The sequence below is a fragment of the Pezoporus occidentalis genome, unplaced genomic scaffold (assembly GCF_034315485.1).
Source record: "Pezoporus occidentalis ecotype Australia unplaced genomic scaffold, CSIRO_AGI_Poc_V1 ctg191, whole genome shotgun sequence".
In the NCBI taxonomy this organism is placed as follows: Eukaryota; Metazoa; Chordata; class Aves; order Psittaciformes; family Psittacidae; genus Pezoporus; species Pezoporus occidentalis.
Genome location: NW_026913760.1, coordinates 970,984 through 991,072, shown reverse-complemented (window position 1 = coordinate 991,072; position 20,089 = coordinate 970,984). Strand labels below are relative to the sequence as shown.

At 46.1% G+C, this 20,089-nt stretch overlaps 1 protein-coding gene across 1 annotated transcript in view; it reads right to left on the bottom strand.

Moving 5' to 3' along the window:
- The window catches only part of DOCK5 (dedicator of cytokinesis 5), a 68,833-nt gene extending 48,963 nt beyond the window's left edge, over positions 1-19,870 (bottom strand). Inside the window, exons 1-2 of the mRNA XM_062617017.1 lie at positions 19,776-19,870; positions 4,996-5,079 (exon numbers count right to left, since the gene is read on the bottom strand). Of these exons, the coding sequence (XP_062473001.1) occupies positions 4,996-5,079; positions 19,776-19,818 (127 nt within the window). The 5' untranslated portion in view covers positions 19,819-19,870. The remainder of the gene's footprint in view (positions 1-4,995; positions 5,080-19,775) is intronic.
- Between the last annotated feature and the right edge of the window lie 219 nt (positions 19,871-20,089).

The following is a 20,089-nucleotide window of genomic DNA, read 5'->3' as shown; positions in this document are numbered from 1 at the left end:
GGGAGCAGCACCAAGAGGCAAAGGGATTTAAAGGAATAATCAGGCAAAGAGGAGGGGAGGGTGGGTAGTTGTTTGCTTGGTTTCTCCCCCCCCCCCATATTTATATATTTAGCAAAGAAGGTTCCATGAAGAATCATGGATCTGAGACCCCTTGACCATGAATCACAGCTTAAGGTGGGACTTGTTTGGTTTTGATTTGCTCTGGGGTTTTTTGGGGGGTGGTTGGGGGGGTTATTTGGGCTGTGTTTTGTTTTGGTTTGGTTTTTTGGAAGGGGGGTTAAGTACAGCTTTGTCCCCTTCCCCCAGCAATGAGAAAGTGAATCGGCTCAACCACACAACCCCAAATATTCCAGTGGTAACTTAGAAGCAGAGAAGAAATTCCATTCTTTCCACAGGATGAAGATGAGATTATCCATTGATCAAGGACCAATGGATAAGGTACTGGATTAGGGATGAGAAGATTTAGGCTCTATTTTTGTCTAAGTTGTAATTAATTGAATGGCCAAGTACTGGTTATTTATGGTGTAATACAAAGCTCATGGAATTTAACAAGAGTATTTTGCCAGTGATTCCCATTCCTTCTGACACAGCCTCTCAGCTTCCTCATATTTAACGTGACCTCTTGGCATTAACCACATTCCTGTGCAATATTTTGCAATCATTGCATAAAAGCATGTTGTATATTATTACACAAAAGTCTTTCAACAAGGATCCCAGGCAATTCTTTCAGAATCCTGCTCCAATTTTCAATCCACTTCTTCAGCATTTCCAAAGGAACAACAGCTTTTGCTAGTGGGCAATTGATTCCTTGATTTCTTCTTCAAAAAGAAACCAAAATCTGCCTAAAGCTTCATGGGAATAACAGACTATTCCAGGGTTTCTCTGGAGTGTTTCCCTCAGCAGAGAGATGCTAAATGGAGCAAGGCTTTTCAGTTGGAGATGACAGGGCAAGTTTTGGCTACTACAACACTCTTTCAAAAGGAAGCCCGATGAGGAATGCAGGAAGAGCAGACTGTGTCTTGCAAAGAAATGTCATCAAGTTTGGCCTTTGGGGTTTGTTTTTAAATGGAACACTTGTCCTCAGTTCCACCTTTGCATGTAATGATTCAGAAGACAACAGTTTAGGTGATGAAAAGTTATCCGCAATGATGCAATCCCACATCACGTGCTTAACCACAAGGTCTCTGTTCCTCTTCCACTGTGGTGCAGCCTCCCAGAACCACAACACACACCACTGCACTGAAGAAACAAGGGATCGCTCCAGTTGCCTACAGTGGTCAGAGGAAACGCAAAAGATGGAAACTGGGATCAAACTGAATGCAAACTTATTGTCACTGGGAGAAGAAAGTGACAGGAAGCACAGCATGTGGCACACGTTCCTTCTATCCACTACTTGGCTATTTCCCACAGCTTGCATGAAATAACAATATGTAACTGCAGATTAGAGAAGATTCCCTGAAACAGGAATGTATCCTCCCCAGCTCACTGCTCAAGGACAGATTCCCAGTGAGTAAATCCTGCACTGAAGCAGCCTTGGGTGCAGCAAGTTTCCTTCTTCCCTTGGATTCTGCAGCATAAGCCCAGTCTTAACAATATTTGGCAATCCTGCTGGATAAGCACGCCCTGCTTATCTTGTTATCAAGTGGCTAAAGTCATTTTGCACAAAGGCCTCGTGGCCTTCTGCAAGCAGATGGCCAACCAGAGAAAGGAGGGGAAAAAAAACCCTTGCTTTGCAGTTTACAAGAGTGTAGCACAAAAAAGACCCCTAAACCAAGAAACCCATCCTTCACTGAGAGTGTATTTGTTTTAAAGGGAAGGCAAGTCTAAGAAAACTGGTATCTTCATGTCTAATAAATACACCAGGGAGTTTCAAAGCGTGCTTGAAGCTCTGAGGTTGTCCCTGTATGGATCCAAGCTGCAGTGGGCATCAGCACATTATAGCTTGTACCAGAAATACCCGAAACCTTTTACTTCAAACTGCTCACTCTGGTTTCAGCTCTGATGACCTCCACTTTAACTCTGTCCAAGCTGGGGGAGGTATATAACTTCTGTTTATAGGGATGATCACCCTCTGATGAATCCCTGACACAGGCAAGCTGCAGTCCAGCAATATGGACAATCTACCACGGTATCACCCCCGTTATCCTTTGGTGCACCCACAATGCCTAACTGTGTAGTTAAAACTGGCACTTATAAAACATTAGGCAAAGCATCTGCTTAGGCATGGAAAAGAAAGCTTTACCAACAAGTTACATGGCAGAGACTCACCTCAAATTTGGCCAGCTTTCCAAGGACTTCCAGCCTTTGCAACAGGCCTCAAACTCCTGATAGCATGCACTAGCATAAATGAGCAGGGAATTTGCAATTTAAAGGTGTTTTTCTCATTGTGAGGCCATCAGGCAGTACAACAGCAGCACCTGACTGCAGGCAGTCCACCTAAGAGTCTGCCAAGCCACGTACCATTAGAAGTTTGTGGCCTGCACCTAAGTGCATCCACACCTTCTGGCTTGCACTTTAATTCCTCTTTGCTCCTCACACACTTCTCTCAGTGGCTTAGCTGTATCAGTGTTATGTCTCAAAGCTATTCAGCTAGTTGAGAGTCAGATAACAGTTACTGTTAACAGCAAAACCCAGCACAAGCTTCAACCTTGCTGTCAAGGAACAAACCCTGCACTTCAATTCGTACAGACAGAGCGGAGCCAGCCAAAACCTCAGATGCAGAATACAAAGAGCTTTCAAGTGAGGGCTGGCTGCTACACAGAGAGCCTTCCCTGAACTGAGGAATGAATACCTGCTGGCTTCAACCAGGAGGAAAAAGGAGGCACGTTCTAGATGACTGCAGAGCTGGTTCAACAGTATGCAGAACCTTCTGGTAACTCACAAAACATGCTCCCGTGCATCCTGAAGTAGGGAACAATAGCAGGGAGTAAGATTTTCCAAGTGGCTATTACCACTACATGACAGCATCTGGACAACCCTGGAAAACTCCTCCTTCATTCCCTAAGGAATGTTCCGATAGTCGGGAGCTGCAGGAATAATGTACACACTAAGAAAAGGACTTCACAAGGCACCCCAGGGCCTTTCTTCTTGCAAAGCCAACGCCCTGGTTAAATGGAACCTTTTTCTAAACTGGGACTTGTGTACCCACATAAGAGCAGTGATGAGGGAACAAAACCCCGCTTCCATCAGCCTGGAGCTGTATTTGGAAGTTCACATCATCAGCAAGAGAAGAAAGTGGAAAAAGCTGCCTGTGGGAACACTAATCCTCAGAAACACAACCCACAGATACCCAGAAACAAAGCTGAAAGCTCATGTCCCAAAAGAAAGGAAAACGGATACAATGGGACCTAAGAATTTCCTCCCAGGCAGACAGAGTATCAGAATTTGGAGTTCTAAAGATGAATTTATGGGAAACAAGACCAGAGCCACAGCAGAGCTGCCATCTCAGAAGCAATCTGCATCTCTTACTTCAGATTCACATGTGCCTGGCCTGGATTTTTGGCTGGTCTTTCCAGGAGGAGTATTCAGTTGTAGTGCAGTAACTCCTAGGTGCTCAGTCTCAAATGAGGATGCCACACTGATGGCTCAGCATATGAAAACAGTCAAAACACATCCACTTGCCCAAACAGTTTACAATCAGTCTTTTCCAGCTGAAGTTCCAACCTGGGATATGTCAGGTAGAAGAAGGGATGCCATTCACTTTCTATTCTTGACTGTCTCTCCATTAAACAGCCAGTTAGAAACCAAGCAATAAGATTGAAAAATGATGTTGCTTTAAAAAAGGACAAAAAATTAGCTCAACATTATGGGAAGTACAAAATGCAGCCTCTTCATGAGGGCAGTTTTCATCCCTGATGCTCCCTCTTCCTTGTGTCTTCTCACAAAGCCAGTTCCTAAGTTAGTACTATTGTATACAGAGGTTATTCCCTTTCTCCCTCTCTCTCTACCAAACGCACTCACCACTATCACACAAATGAGTGTAAAAACACACTCCAGCACCACATTATGCTTTGACATGTAGGACTTGGCTGTTTCCAGTGTCAAGGTCAAAGAGAAATGGAAAAGGAACAGTTGGCTACGAACAAAATGCTAAACAAGCAGCTTGCTGCTCCCAGCAGAGCTCCTGAAGAGGTTTTGTACATTGAGTCCTGCTGCTGCTTGTGAAAACGATTGAGTTTGTATTTTGGGAAGAGTGTTTCAATTTTGGAAAGCCTTCTAGTACATTCTGTAAAATAACTCAATGGCTGTGTTCCATTCCTAATACTGCAGTCTTCATTCAGCAGAAGCAGATCTGAAGCACAAGTGTGATTTGCATCTTGTTTATAACAGGGAGTTTGTTTTCCTTTCTGCAAGAAGTTTTACATTAAGGTAGGTATTATGAAGAACTTTCCAGTAAAGTACTAGGAGAAACAGCCTAAAAAAGGCATGGGAGCTCTATAACTGGAGGCATTTTAAAACACACAATGCCAGCTCATGATATTATGGCTTAAACCAACATTCCTTTCGGAACAATTAGACCTGGCCTCTCCTCTCCTTTCATCCACTGCCTCTGCTGTCTCAGATCAAAGCAATAATTGAGGTTAAAAGCTACTTTTCTTTTTAATTATTACTCTTTCCTAGCTGGATCAGTTCATCACATGACTCTAGAAGGAGGCCTGGCACATGAAGGAGCCAGGGTAAGCAGGTGCGGGGTAAAAACAGGAATAACAGCCAGAAGTAAGTGTTTCTCTTGCAGTGCTGCCTAGGGATACCAGTGACACGTTACCTTGACAAACCTGTGCCAGGAGCAGTGTAGATCTGATTGCTGCTCCTGTGGTTTATGCCTTTTAATACAGCTTTAACAATAAAGTGCATCCAGCAAGTTTTGTGCTTTTAGACATACTGGAAGTTGAAAATCTAGACCTGAAATTTGTATTCTTTTAAAAGAATATCTGAATTTCCTATATTTATTTTCAAAAACCACTGCAAAGTACTTGGAAATGAGCTGCGACCTACCTTCATACATCTCCAGAATGTGAACTGTATCACCAACTTGCAAGGAGAGCTCCACATCTTGCACAGCATCGTAATTGTAGATGGCTAAAGAGGAAGAGGGGGAGAGAGAAATGAGACCCACTGTCATGAAAGCTGTGAAATGACCAGATATTGAAATCTGGTATCACGGCACGTGTCAAAGACAGAACATGATTTTGACAAAGCACTATGAAGTCCCCTTGCTGTCCTGTGTATATAATACACCAGAAAAGCATGTAGCATATCTATTTCCAGATCCTATCATCGTCTCCTGCAAGGACAATAAACATCATTTAACAGCCAACAAAGTTTGTCTGTTACCTTTAAGAACACAGATCTGTGACACTCCATGCAGAAGCTGTCTCCTGTCACTTCACTGACAACCTGCCCAGCAAAGGTCACCACTGCCTCACACAGAGGTTAGGGATCAGTGAGGTAATGGTGATTTTTGACCAGCATTTCACAGCAGTAACTGCACTGTAGCACTCACAAGCGCTGGCAAAACAACATCAACTGGGTGTCCTAAGGAAAACTGGCACTATTCTATCCTAAATGTCTCTGACTATTCACTGCTAAAGGCTCTTCCCAGACAAGAGCCAATCTTAGCATGAAAACTTGAGATTCTCTGCAAATTTAATCCCTACCAAAGACAAAGCTAATCCAAATGCTTATCGGCTTCCCAGTGGGAATAGGATTAAGTCCAGAAGCCCAAGCTTCTAAACTGCCTTTTCTCTGGAACTTTCTTGAGGTGCACAGATTCACTGGGCAAAGCAGAAAAGCTTTTCTCAGAGCTGCTGCAGGCTTCTAAGGTGAGAAAGCTTAATCTGAGTTTGCTTTCAAACCAGTGCAGGTAAAAAAGAGAGAAAGCAGCCAGGACAATGCTTTGCTATGGTTCAATGAATTGAATCAGAACAGAGCACTCCTCCACCTAAATGAGATTATCTTACCTCTTTCTTTATAACACTGGTTTAAGCACAGTTCACATCTTAAATGCAGCAACACAACCCCCTCAACACACACAAGTGCCATATTTACACACCCCAAGGAAACCTATTACTGAAACAAGCACAAGGGTTGAGTTTTAAGAAGGCAAATCAATGATGCAAAAGGTTTGCAGGGGGCTCTGGGAAAATCCTGCAGATTCAGAGGGGCTGTGCTTCAAGAACTCTGTAAATTCAATAAATGGAGCTCTCCTGTCAGGAAATTCCCATCCAGTGCCTATCATTTCCATCAGGAGGAGGTATATTGCCTCCTGGAAAGGATCCAGCACAAACAAATGACTGTGGCTCACCACACCGGAAATTCCCTCACATACACCAGCTTCTAACTATAAATAATCCCAGAGAAGCAGGCAGGAGACGTGAATTCCCTGCAGGATCTGAAATAGACCCTGATCACAAACACATACTTCTTTCCTTACGCTGCAGGGGCCGTGTTTGTTCTCAGTGGCTCTAATTCATGCCTACTATAACCCCAGTGCCTGCAGAGATTCACACAGAGGATGGGCTGAATCCATGATGTTGTTTTCCAGTGGGTCACAGGAATGTTGCTGGACTTTTGCTCCTAAGGCTTTGACATCCAGTTTCCTCTCCCTCCCTGCAACGGTGTTGTAGGCCAAGACATAAAAGCTTGGATAAGCTTAAGAAATGAAGAACTTGGTAATCTGGATATTCAGTTTAGACATCTTAAAGGCCCCAGAATAGGCCCAGAGGTAAAAATCCCATCAACATCTTTGCAGAGAAATCGGGATAATGTTTATGACCAAAGGCAAACATGAACATACACAGGAGTAGCTCACAGTAATCCATTAAAATGACCTTGTTTTGACAGATGCCAAGACCAGGAATGGTCAGAACTGGTTAAGATTGTATTTGATTCAGTTAAAGAGAAACTGTTCTGCCAGAGAGAGAAAATAACCCTGCCAGGGATTGCAGGAGTCAGCAGCAAAGTGCAGCGCCCACCCCAAAGGGAAGTGAAGCCCTGTGGCCATGCCTTCTGCTGCAGCAAACCTGCCAAATCCCCAGCGCTAAGGAGCGATGTCGCAATCCATGACTTGGATGGGACACGTCCAAACCTCCCCAAGGTGCAGCAGGAAGCAGTGTGCATGGATAAAACAATCCGGGCTTCCTTTGGAGTCACTGCTGGCTATTGGGACGCTGCACTACCCAGAGCTGCCATTCCCCAGGTGAAGTCCAGGCATCACACACTCTATGGACATCAGTGATCCCCCAGCACTGTCAACAGGCTTCCAAGATTTAAAGGAGAGCATCTTTGACAATTTCTAACTTGGCTGATTACACTCTGTCTCCTCCTGTGGTTACAGCTGGACTGCCTCGATTTCTGTCCTAATACACTGCTTGGGATTCCTGTCCTCATTCGCCATGAGAAATGGCTCCTGGTTACAAATGCACGTGTGCTCGTATGGAGAGGGATTCCTCCACCCAGTTTCTAGATGCCTTGGGTTTCTGTGGGACAAACAGCATTATATAAATACCAGGCTGTATTTTTCCATAAGTTGCTGCTTCAGCCTCAGACAAAAGCAGTCTGAGCAGCACCCAGTGTCCCACGGAAAGGTGGGCGGCCATCAGACAAGCCTTTCTTTTGAGAACACACAGCTAATTCAAACCCCAAGTGCACAACGGCCCCAAGAAGAGGGAGAACTGAGCAGTGCAGTTCCCGTCCCCAAAGATAGCCACAAATCAGAGAACTGAACACTGCAGTTCCCTTCTCTTTCCCTTCTCTACCAGAAAGGTTTCAGATCCCATGTGTAGCACTTAAAAGCTAAAGGAACCATTTCTGCACATCCAAAACAAGGCAAGAGTGGTAGTATCTTGCTTTGCTGGACTGAATTAAGCAAGAGCAGAGGGTCACTGTATATAAAATCTCCTACCCAATGGTTATGCACAAGGTTATAAAAGACAAATTGCTGGCATATTTTCCCTGGGAGCTTTACTGATGCTTCCTGCTGCCTGATGTCACTCCTGTCCCAAAGAGTCCATCTGCAGTTATTTGAACTGCTTCGCCTCTTTTTCCTTGTGTGTATTTAATCTGACCTCTCGCAGACTTGAAAGGAAAAGGAAGCTGCACATAACAAGCATGGTCGTGGCATGAAAATACCAAAATCCTTCATATAAATCCTGACAGCAACAAGAATGGAAAAGGGGAAAAAAATAGAGACTTCTGTCCCCAGATGTGCAGGAATATCTACAGTGAAGTCTTTCTGCTTCAAGCTAAACTTGAGTTTAGAGATTTTGTCCTTTGAAATTCACTTTAGAACAGTGATTCCTTCCTTTTATCATCCTGAATGAAAAGCAGCACTCAGGTCTAGCAAATTCAATACAAATAAAGAGGCAGAGGTGGAGAACACGATCCACAAGAAGGAGATAGTGGGTTTGTTTGAGATCACATTCTTTTGAGCATAACTAGAGGCAATATAAGGAATTATTTCATCTACAGTCCCCAGTTTGACGAGTGGGAAGTCTAAGAAATGTTTTTTTCCACAGTGCATCCAGCCCATGGAATTCATTAGGAGGGAAGGTCAGAGGAGTCAACATTGGGGCTGGTTTGAAAAGGGCAACAGATAACTTTATGACTGATGACAGCAGCCAGAGTAATGGAGGTGAAGATAAGGAGAAGCGATTTTCATGCTTCGGGGCAGAAGGTGATTCCTCAGAGCAGATGGAGAAGGAACTTTAAAGGCATTGCACAACAGGGCATGCACGCTGCATGTGGGGGTACACTGCTCTCCTCTGAAGCATCACACAACAGTCATCCCAGAACCAAGGGCTACACAAAAGGAAAGCAGAGGCAGGAAACCTGGGCTTTCCAGGGCAGCCAGGGCTCTGAGCAATGACAACAGGGAGCTGGATGTTTCTGAGAAGGCACAGAGCGTGATGTGGGCTGGCACACAGCAGCATTATGATGGGAAGAGCAGGTTTAGGTATGTCACTCCCTCCAGTTGCATGAAGACAGCAGACTACCCACAGCACATTTCTGTGCAACCCCAGAGAGTGGCACTTGAAGCCTCAATGTCATGCATAGGGGAGAAATGAGAAGCAGCAAAACTGTGTTACAAAGAAAACCCAAAACCAAAACACACTTTGAAAACCCACAGTGCTTCACTTTGTCCAAGAGCCCTGGGAGGAGCCTCCATTTCCACGAGGTCTGTTAAGCAACTCATGGAGCAGCTCTTGTTTTCAGTGAAACCAGATCCCATGAAAGTCAGGCTCTTTTCTTCAGTGCCTGCCTACAGCATCCACATGGAAGGAAGGTGGTGGTGTAGTGGGCTCCAGTGCCACATATACATCTGGCTTTAAAGAGCCATCACACACCTGGGTAAGTGATCGCCTGCACTCATACCGTGTCTGTCACACAGTACCAGTGATGCAGGGCAGAAAGCCAGTGACCAGTCTCTTCTGCATGCGGAGGAACTGGGGGCAGGAAAACTGAACATCATCCTGTTCATCTGCAGCACACTCAGAGGTGAAAATCAAGTATTAATTCCTAGACCCATTTTAACCCCAAGAGTAACTCATTTTCAGGACTGTTCTAACAGTGAAGTGAAGCTAAACCAGCTGAAACAAGTGAATGAGGCAGAAACTGTCACATACTATTTTGTGTGTAATTCCGAGCAGAACGAAACGGAATCCTCCCCTCAATAACTTGTTCAAATGCATTTCAAATGTGGATTATTGGCCTGAAAAGCAGAGCCACTGCAAGATCCATTATCTCTAACTTGGCTCAAAATAACCACCCCTCCACCCATCACAGACACAATAACCGCTTCCAAATACCATGTCCCACTTCTCTGCAGCCTGCCCTCACCACTATCTGATAGGAGAGGGCCGTGCCTTGCTTCCTCTGAACAAAGAATCACATTCAGAGCTCTTGCAATAACCAGACTTTGTCCCATTACATCTTTCAACTGAAGAGTCAAGAACCATTGTACAGAAACAGAAGCATGTGCTTTTCTGCTGCAGACCCCTGTATTAAGCCATGGCATTTCTGCTGGACGCCCCGTTCGGAGAAGCCTGGTATGCTCTCTGCTGCCAAGATGTAACCAAAAAAACAGTGGCTTTATTTAAAAGACAAGGAACTGCCCAAGGAATTAATTCTTAATAGGAACAAAGGCTTTTTGATGTTGGAGCAAAAATGTTCTTGTAGCTTCCCAGGAATTTGTGTCTGAAGAATTGAGAATAACATAATGAAGATTCAGATGTCAGATGACTTCAAAACCAAAAAAGTAAGCCATAGTTCACCACTGGAAACATGCACATTAACTGGTTATGAGAAAAATCACTCCTGAATGGGTTGATGCCGGGTTCCACACAAAGTTCCAAGTGACTGCTTAGCATTCTGAATGCAAATAATGCAGAACAGCAGGATTACACGGATGGAAATGCTCTCATTAACAGCCATCATGAGACCTCAAACACATGATGAGCTGGAGGTGGATCTTTAACATCTTCTGCACTTCAAATTTCAGGCTGGCCTTACACACAGGAATACACCTGGAAAGACTTTCACTTATCCTTAAACTTGGTTACCCCATCCCTGGAAGTGTTCAAGGACAGGGCTTGGAGCAAGCTGCTCTAGTGGAAGGTGTCCCTGCCCGTGGCAGGGGTTGGGACTGGATGAGCTTTAAGGTCCCTTCCCACCCAAATCATTCCAGGGTTCTATAATCTTTAAAAAGGGCATTAAATCAAGGGAGAAATCATACCCCCGCCTATGCAGGAGGATATGGCATTGCCTGTCTAATTTGGGTTCAGTAACCATCAAGTTTCTGTATTCATTCCTTTCCTTTGAGAACCAGGAGAGAAGCAGGAACATCCACTGTCCCTGACATGCTTCCTACACTTGCAGTTCCCACCTAAGACTATTCCAATAACCAAACCCAAACAGGGTGCTACCTGCTTATGTGCCCAGGACAAGGAAGGGTATCTGCCTTCCTTCTGATGCACAGTGCACCAAAAACCTGGTAGGGTTTTCCTGATTTCCTCTGAATAACAGAATATTACCCTGGCGATGGGATGGGCAAATAATCTAATGTTTTGCAGAGTGTGTCATGCACAGACTGATTTCCAAACCTGGGACTGAGGAAGACTCTCTTTCAGTCATGCCATCCTCAGCTTGTGGATACTCGCATCTCTCCATCATACACTGGATCAGATTCTAGGATCAATGGTTTCATCTCTTAAAGCCTGAATTGCTTTAAAAAACCCCAACTGAACAAACTCAGCCCCTGGGAATAGGGATGGCTTCACAAGCATCACCCAAGGGCTCCAACTAGATGATCTAATGGTCTCCTGTGTCTTTAATCTCTACAGACTCCAACCACAGTCAGTTCCATAACAATGCTCTGGAGCAAGTGGCAGACCCAGTGACAAATTAGTCCATGTATTTCATTTAGAGCTTCATAGATTCAGATCAGGCAAACTGAGATGATTTAGAACTGCTGAAGCAAGAGACATACTGATTATAAAGGAAAAAGAAATAATCTCCATCTTTTCATGTCTGCAGAATTCCTATTAGTCATCTTCCCCTTAAATATTTGTTGCAGTGTTTATACCACAGCAGCTGTAGGAAAATAAGGGAGATTCTGTTCTCAAAATGCATTTATACTGCAATATGGACAGAGATACACACCCGAAAACAAGTCTCTCCAAATACGCTTACACAGAACCCACTCTGCCTTCACCCTGAATCAACTCAGAGCTTCCAGGATTTGCAATAACCCATCCTGCCCTCCAAAGTTACACAGCAGCCCCCATCTCCCAAAGCTCAATTTTCCTTTCTATCCATCTTAACACGGAGTTAAAGCTCTGCTGGTTTTATACACATAGACCACCTTACTGCAAATGTGTACCAGAATAACGCATAGCAGAGCCAGAGGACACGACAGTATGCATTTACTGTACATACGGGTAACCCACGCACAAACTGTTGGCTGTGGCATCTCCTTCACTAGGCTCTCTGCTTCCTTTTCATATTTACTCTCTAACGGGCCCTTAGGGATTTTAAGCTCCGATAAAGAATTAATCTGCATTATCTGTCTCAGTTTATGTCTGGAGTAAGAGGGAGTGGCGTGAGCCAATGGAGAAATAAATCAGTACGAGCAGGGTAGGAGCCAGCCTGCTCCTGCATATACCCAATCTGGTGCTTGATAGAAGAAAACATCAATGGAAACCCCCCAGGCCTGCAATTCCAGTCTCCCTGGAACATCATGAAATGTCCCCCTTTGCAGATGCACAGATGGAAAAAGAAAACAGCCCAGCCTCTCTACTTGGAGATTCACACTTCTGTGAACTTTTATCAGGCTCTCTTGATACCTCTTTACACAACAACCATGTAGGTTTTTCTGCAACATCACTTCGGCTGGGGGTTAGAGAAATGCCCTTGGCTCCCACGGCATTAGCAGCCTCCATCTACTTCCTGCCATCAGTGAGAACACCTCACAGTGCTCAGACATAAGAAGGGAAGATAAAACAATGAGGTGTTAGCCACAGTGTAAAAGAGTTTTAGAGGCTAGGGCGTGTTTCAGCTGTGGCTGATTCAAGCTAACCAAAAACGCAATAGCATGTCAGTGTTGCGGTGGAATGAACAGATGCAGGAGTACCCAGCTTGGAACCCGCGTACCAAAAGCAGCTTCCAAGTGCAAAAAGATGACAACACACTGCTTGTCCAGTCTGGAAGGTGGTCCTGGACTTAAGGGTTCTCAACCCAGCTGCTGGCAGATGTTGCAGTTTCACTGAGCCATATCCTCCCATTGACACAGAGGCAGGCAGTGATGCTGAACTGCCATTCTGGGTTAGTGGTGCTCAAGACTGAGCAGTGTGAGTTGGCTCAAGGAGGAAAAGGGTGCAGCCAGAGCTCCCAATGCTGTTTTTGCTACAGAGAAACCTCAGATCTGCTGCTGTCAAAGCTGATCTTCCACCAGTTCTAATTTCACAAAACATCTATCTCGTGTGCTTAATCACTTCATTCCTTTACTAAGATGTACATTCAACTGCTTTCCCTGTAACACAGTGACCTTCTCAGCATGCAGGATACAAGACTAGACTGCTCCTTTTCATCTCCTGGCGAGGCTACAAGAACTAGATACCACAATGACAGGAGCCTTATAGATCTTATTAGGTTAAAGGGCACTTGATATTATTGTAAGGTGCATTTCTTCCAAGCCCTGGAGCTTTATCCTGCCTCTTTGAAATCTGAGCAGTAACATCTAGCCTGAATGATTAGTTTTCTCCCCAAAATATATTAAATCATAGTCTTGTCTTTTAGAGCAATCATTTTAACCCCATAACAAATACCATTTGAGCACAGAAATCAACAGGACTGCACTGGCTTCAGCTGAATCAGAATCTGGTTTGTGTTCAGGCCCACTGGTATCACGGGAATTCAATAAACTTAAGTGTTATCCATCTTCTCTGTGCTGTGCATTTTAGAGAAAGAGATGCAGAAGAAAACAGGCACACAACCAGTCTTTAGGTTGTCCTCTACAAAAGAAGGGGTTTTCTGAGTATTGTGGTACTTACATTCTGGCTTTAACAACTGCATATACCTACCAGAGGTCTGAAATCCAGTGTCCACAAGAGTAACCTCTGATGTGGAACATTTCCATTTCTATGGTCTGTGAAGGAACAAATGCTCATTTACAGTATAGAGACTGCAAATGAATTTTACCAAGTCTATCCGTAATAACCTTTCTTTTCCCCTTCAAGCCTGCAAACGTGCAACTGGTGTTCAGATACACGAAGTACGAGAACTTTTGCAATGAAATCTTCAAGCAGATTTGTAAGAGCAAAACCCCATCACTTGATAAATTGGACACCTCAGCTAATTCCCAACTTGAAAGCGTGTGGCACTTTCAAAAGAGTTAAGTAAATTTGCCACTGGCTTTAAATTACTGTCCTAGTTCTTACTGGGCAAAACATCAAAGGGAGTAGAAAGAAAACCTGGAAATACTGCTGTACAGAACCAAGAGAACCACTATCTTAATGAGTCCTGCTGTTTGCATTCGTTCCAGGGGGAGTTAGGGTGAAGAGGAGGTCTAACGGGTACAGCACTAGCGCATGGAGCCCAACTCTGCCTACAGGCTGCTCTTTACCGTACAGTTCACTTGAGTTAAAACTCCTTGTCCCTGGCTAGCATCACACCTACACGCATAGACTCCAAACTCAAGCTGACAGACCCACAGAGAGTATAAAGCTAAGGGATCCCACTTCATCAGCTGCAAACAAATGTGACCCACCAGAATTCCAGCCATAAATCTTTGTCCAACTGTTCTCAGGCCTTCAACACCTTCCCCTTCCTATCCATGTGCTCAGAAAGAGACAGACAATCTAAATGAGAAGAATTCATAGCATGGCTTTGCCCACTGCAGTTTAAGAAACCTGGGACACGCTGCCAAGAAGCTCTTCACCTCCACTGGACAGCACCCCTATGGAAACTAGCACTTGAGCTAACTCATGCTGGCAGGGCTGAGACAAGCAGGATTTCTGATGTCCACAGGGATTGCAGTTGGATGCTGTACCTCCAGTCCTTCCCGTTCAACACGGGCTTCCTAACAGATTCCTCTCCCATAACAGATGCCTGTGGTTTCATTGATTCATGCTTGCAAAATGACACAAGCCCCACTCAGAGAGCTGCCACTGCCCAGAGACGCACAGCTCCACAGCTCCAGACACCTTTCATTCCAAAGCAGTTTTATCTTGCCACCTATCTCAGGTAACAAGCAAACGGCAAACAGGAGAACAGCGCTGAAATGAGGAACAGGAAATCTTGGCTGGGAACTAAAGGTCTTGCTCTGCAAGGAAAAAAAGCCATAGAAGAATACTGATCCTTTTGCCATTCAGAAGAATGAGGAACAAGCTACTCCAATCTGCAGTAAGCACATCAGTTTTCATTAAACTGCACGAGATGCAGAGAGATAAAGAATTTGGCACTGCAGCTTTCTCTTCACTTTCTACAGCTACTTCATACCTTTCCATTAAGCTCCATCTCTCTGCAGCTTGATACCCCCACTGAGAATGGAGACCTACAAGAATCAGGTCTCCAATATTAAAGCTACTTAATCCTGCATTAAAAAAGGAAAAGGAAAAAGCACTCTCTCAGCATTAGTTGGCCACTTTTGCCCATGACATTCTGAAACAGCATCAGAACTTTAGAGCTGAAGTGATAGACTGTTCTATTATTAGAGGATCAAAGTACCAAGCTTCCCAAGAGCAGGAAGCTGTTATTATCTCCACTGTATCTCAAGGAACTTTTTGCCCAGATTCAGCACTTTCCAGAATGGGATCCACTTTAATTGCAGCAACACCTCCAGAATTCACCAGACACTTCTAGAAATGCTGGTTTTCAAAGTAAGAATAAGGAAAGGAATGGTGACATGTCTTGCTCATGTCAGCAATGCCTTTGAAGTCCACAGGATTAGTTTCACAGGGAACTACTTAAGGAGCAGAGTAGTAATCACAAAAAGCAAGAGGAAATAGACTTGGGATAATGTGGATTAACAAAAACTAGGACAGACTGTGGAAGTGAGCAGCAGCACCGCCAACCTGGACATCAAATAAACCAAGATACAGCAGTAAAAACTGGGGAACCAAATCAGAAAGAAAGCGTTCCCCACTCCTTTGAAGAGCCAAACCTTCTGCTGTCAGCAATGCCAAGTTTTCACTTTTCCCTGCTGGAAGCGATGCTGGGATTGCCATCAACAAGACAATCTGGACACAAATCACAATAAAGCAAATGGAAGAAAAAATGAGTATGGAGTGTTTCTATCAACAGAAAGGAAGACGCACACTTCTGCAACAGGAATGGGCTCTTCCATCCTTCCAGAGCCCTTGTCAGGGTCCCGATGCACAACAGTGGACTTGAGTTAGAAGCATCCTGCAGGAATGGGAGGCACAAGGCAAGCAGCAAGTTGAAACAAATAGAGTTGTGCTCTAATCTGACATGATGTGCTACTGTCAGGCCTGTGAAACTCCTTTGATCAGACTGCATTGAGCCAGCTTTGCAGAAGATATACGAGGTTTGAACACGAAGCCAAGAGCTGATGGCTTCAGCATATCAGAAGTTATCACAAATCAAACCATTAGTAAGAAAATCGTATTCTGCAGCACTCTCTCTTCCTCTCTGCTCCTTTGCATTTCTGCTCCCATAAATCACAAGTGTAGCTGGCAGGCACTGGTTTACATTTGAAAAATGACTGCCATTCCTAAGACATGATGCAGCTGATTAGAACTCAAGCACCACATGGTATTCTGACAAAGTAAATACCTCTTCACGACAAGAACAGTCCCATGCTCAGGTCCCTGCAGCAGGGAAAGAGGTAATGGCTTGAAAATGACCATTAGGGGTAATTACCTGCCAGTTTAGCAAAAAAAACAATTCAAAAGGGAAAAAAAACAATAGAATAGAAGATAACGGACTGAAAGGCAAAGGCTTTTTGCCACCATAACAAACAGTTTCTTTGGTCACCTGGCTAAGGTATTGCAGCCATAGCAAGTGGCCACACTTCTGCAATCAGATCAAATCAGGCCATTCCTTTTCTAACAGTCACACGTGCACGCAGACACTTGAAGGGCAAAATGGGAATCCCTGGAACAGGATGTGAAGAGGCTGGGAAAGAAGCTGTCCCAACGTTTCTCAACCTTTCCCGGCAGTATCTTTCCTTCCCAAATAAGAGGTGAAGCACACTGCAAGGAAGCTTTGTGAGACCCAGAAAATCCCACTGCTTGAAGAGGCAAGATGCTGCCCATCAGATGATCGGCAGTGTTTTTGTCCCTCTACAAGGCTGAAGCTTCCCAAATCCCATCTGTTACTGGGTTGCAAACCCACTGCAAGTGAGAAAGTGTAAACCATTTGTCTCTCACGTATGCTTCCCTAAAAGCGCTGCAGCTCCCAATCTTGCACTCTCTGCTGTCTGCCATTTCAAACACAGTCCATATGCCATCTGTACTATCCACAGTAAAGGCTTAACCAACTGAGGACAAACTAGAAGGCAGCAAATCAATCTGAACCCACAATCAACAAAATGTGTAGAATATAATCCAGGACACAAACCACCCTGAACTGAAGTGCAAGGAGCAGACGAGTGACATTGACTCACACTGGAATCACACTTCTTGGAATTTCTTACTGCTTTGGTACGATTTACAGCGTTATGTTTAAAATAAATGCAAGTAGTTCCATGTTTCCAAAGCACAGATCACTGACAGCCACAGCGTGTCTGAAAAGAACTTGTATCTTCACACTTCACAGCTAGCAACTTACCCGCGCTACCAGTGAATGGGAGCTGTTACCATCCCATGGCCTGTATTGTACAAACCAGTGGCATTACCCTCACTACAACCACCCTGCTAACTGGCACCAGTAGGTACCTTGGTCAGCAAGCAGATTACTGGCCCCAGCAGCTCACACTTCCCTCTCAATCCTCACCAACTCCTTCGAAGTCAGCACAGAATCAGTGAGGACTGGTACCCAAGCACAAGCTTGACCACCACACAGGATGCAACTGCAGACAGGAACCTGACAAGTCTGCAAGCCTCAAGTTGACAATCATAGCATCAACTGGGCTGGAAAAGGCCTTAAAGATCATCAAGGCCAAGCACTGCCCCAGCACTGCCAATGCCACTATCTCACTAAGGGCCTCAGCTACACTATTTCTAAGCACTTCCAATGGACGGTGACTGCAGCCCTGCCCTGGGCAGCCTGTTCCAATGCCTGAGCACCCTTTGGGGAAGGAATCTCCTCAGCTGCATCGAAACCTCCCCTGGTGCAGCTTGAGGACGTTTCCCCTTGTCACATCCCTTGGGAGCAAAGCCCAGCCCCTCCTGGCTCCATCCTCCTGTCAGGCAGTTGCAGGGAGCGATCAAGTTCCGCCTGAGCCTTCTCTTCTCCATCTGACCCCCCCAGGTCCCTCAGCCGTTCCCCATCACACTTGTGCTCCAGGCCCTGCACCAGCTCCATTCCCTTCTCTGGCCCCGCTCCAGCACCTCAGTGTCTCTCTTGTAGTGAGGGGACAAGAGCTGAGCACAGGACTCGAGGTGCAGCCTCACCAGTGCCCTGGCCCTGCTGCCTCACTGGTGCTGACACAGGCAATATTACTATTCCATTAACGCCATGTATCAAACGCTGCCTGATAAAGCCAGTCTCTGCATAAATACTTCTCTTGCCTGCCTGTGTGTTAATCCTATCAGTTCTGGTTGCAAATTAAATGCACGAGCTGAAGCATTGCAGACTCTGTGTCAGTTTGGTTCACGTGTCTGCATACATGGGCAAGAAGTATCTGAAGCTGCCTGAACACACAGGTGTAAAGGGGATGTGCAGGCAGAGGCAGTTTATCCCCCACCCTGCTTACTCACAAGCCAGTGCCCTTTTGGGGTGAGGAGCTGTCAGCAGCAGCAGTTGGCTCAAGCCAGCACAAAATACCACCCCGGAAGCTAACAAAAAGAAAGCCAGAGGAGTGCCTCTGATTCATCCCACTGCCCAAGGCCATTCTTCAGGTAGAAGAGCCTTGCTCAAAGCTGTGCTTCAGAAACCCATCATAATCCAGCCAATCGTACCAGCATTACAGAGTTTGATTCTAATAACCAAAACCTTTTAATTCCTGATGCTCAGAGTAACCTCACCAAGTCATGCAAACAGGCTCCCCTACATAAACAGCCTGGGCTGTTACCTGCACAGAAGAAACAAAGTTCAGGGCGTACAATACTCCACACCCTCCCAGTTACCGGAGCAGAAAGCAGATAAGGTTGGGCTGTGGTAATAGCTGGAGAAGCTCAAGCCACAGTCCTGCAAGAAGCAGGCTGCCTCTCTGCAAACCCACCGTGAAATCACATGGGGAACCCATTTCAAATGCACTCTGAAATACAGCGCAGGATGAGGCTCTTTACCTTTAAACACATGGGCTGAGCTGGAATGACCAAACTCAGGGCAGCTGCGTGGTTAACACTTTGCCTGCATGAACGGCAGCATCTTTCTCACATCAAGAAGCCCACTGTGGCACAAGGAGCTCGGAAGATCCCTCCTCATTAAACCAGTCATAAGTTGCTTGTGCCATTAGCGGTTTCCGGTCTGTTGTTCTCTGCCCAGCCTCACAAGCAACCTCAACATTGGGCAGGTTTCAATCTGTCAAACTCTCAAGGAAAGGAGAACTCACCACCAACACCACTGGTTAGGTTCCTCCTAGAGAAAAACGAGCCAGCACCCAACACCCTCCTTTTACACATGAGGGAGACAGGGCAGAAGGCACAAGGTGTCAATCAAGCTTCCACCATGCCTCGCCCTATGTCAAGATTTCCACCCCCTGCAAAGGTCTCACCCACAGTCCTGAATTCACTCATTACAACCTTCGTATCCTGTCAGCACTTTTTCCAGCCACATCTTTATGAGACAACAGTCATTTTTTGCTGCTATGTTAGAGCACTCTTCACTGTGAAACATGCTGGAGAGGCAAAACTCGAAAGGCCACTCCTGAACACGCATGATTCCAGCACCCCAGGGTGCGAACGGGACACACAGCCCGGCCCCCATCCCCGCGGGCTCACAGTGACCACCCGCTGCTGCCCCTGGAAGTGGTGGAGAGCACCGGCCGAATGGAGAGCTGAGAAAGCGCAGGGAGCCAAGCGAGCCAGGGGCGTGCAGCAGCAAAGGAAGGGCTGGAGATGGGGGAAGGACCCGCGGAGACGAGCGGCGGAGCAAGCGGAGCGCGGAAGGGACAGACGGGGCTGGAGGGGGGGGGGGGGCGGGCTGGCACTCACCGACCCCGTACTTCTCCCGCTTGGTGGGGATCCAGCGGGCCATGCCGGCGGTCCCCGCGGCTCGCCTCGCCTCGGCTCGGCTCAGCGTGGCTCGGCTCGGCTCAGCGCCGCCGCCCCGCCGCGCTGCCGGGGCCCGGGCGCCCCGCGCCGCTCCGCCATGGCACCAAACTTCCCGCAGCGCCCAACTTCGGAGCCGGCCCCTCCGCGCCGAGCGGAGGAGAGGGGAGGGGAGGGGAGGGAAGGGAAGGGGAAGGGAGGGCGGGCAGCGGTAGGAGGGGGAAAGCGGCGGCTCTGCCCGCCCCGGCGGGGATCAC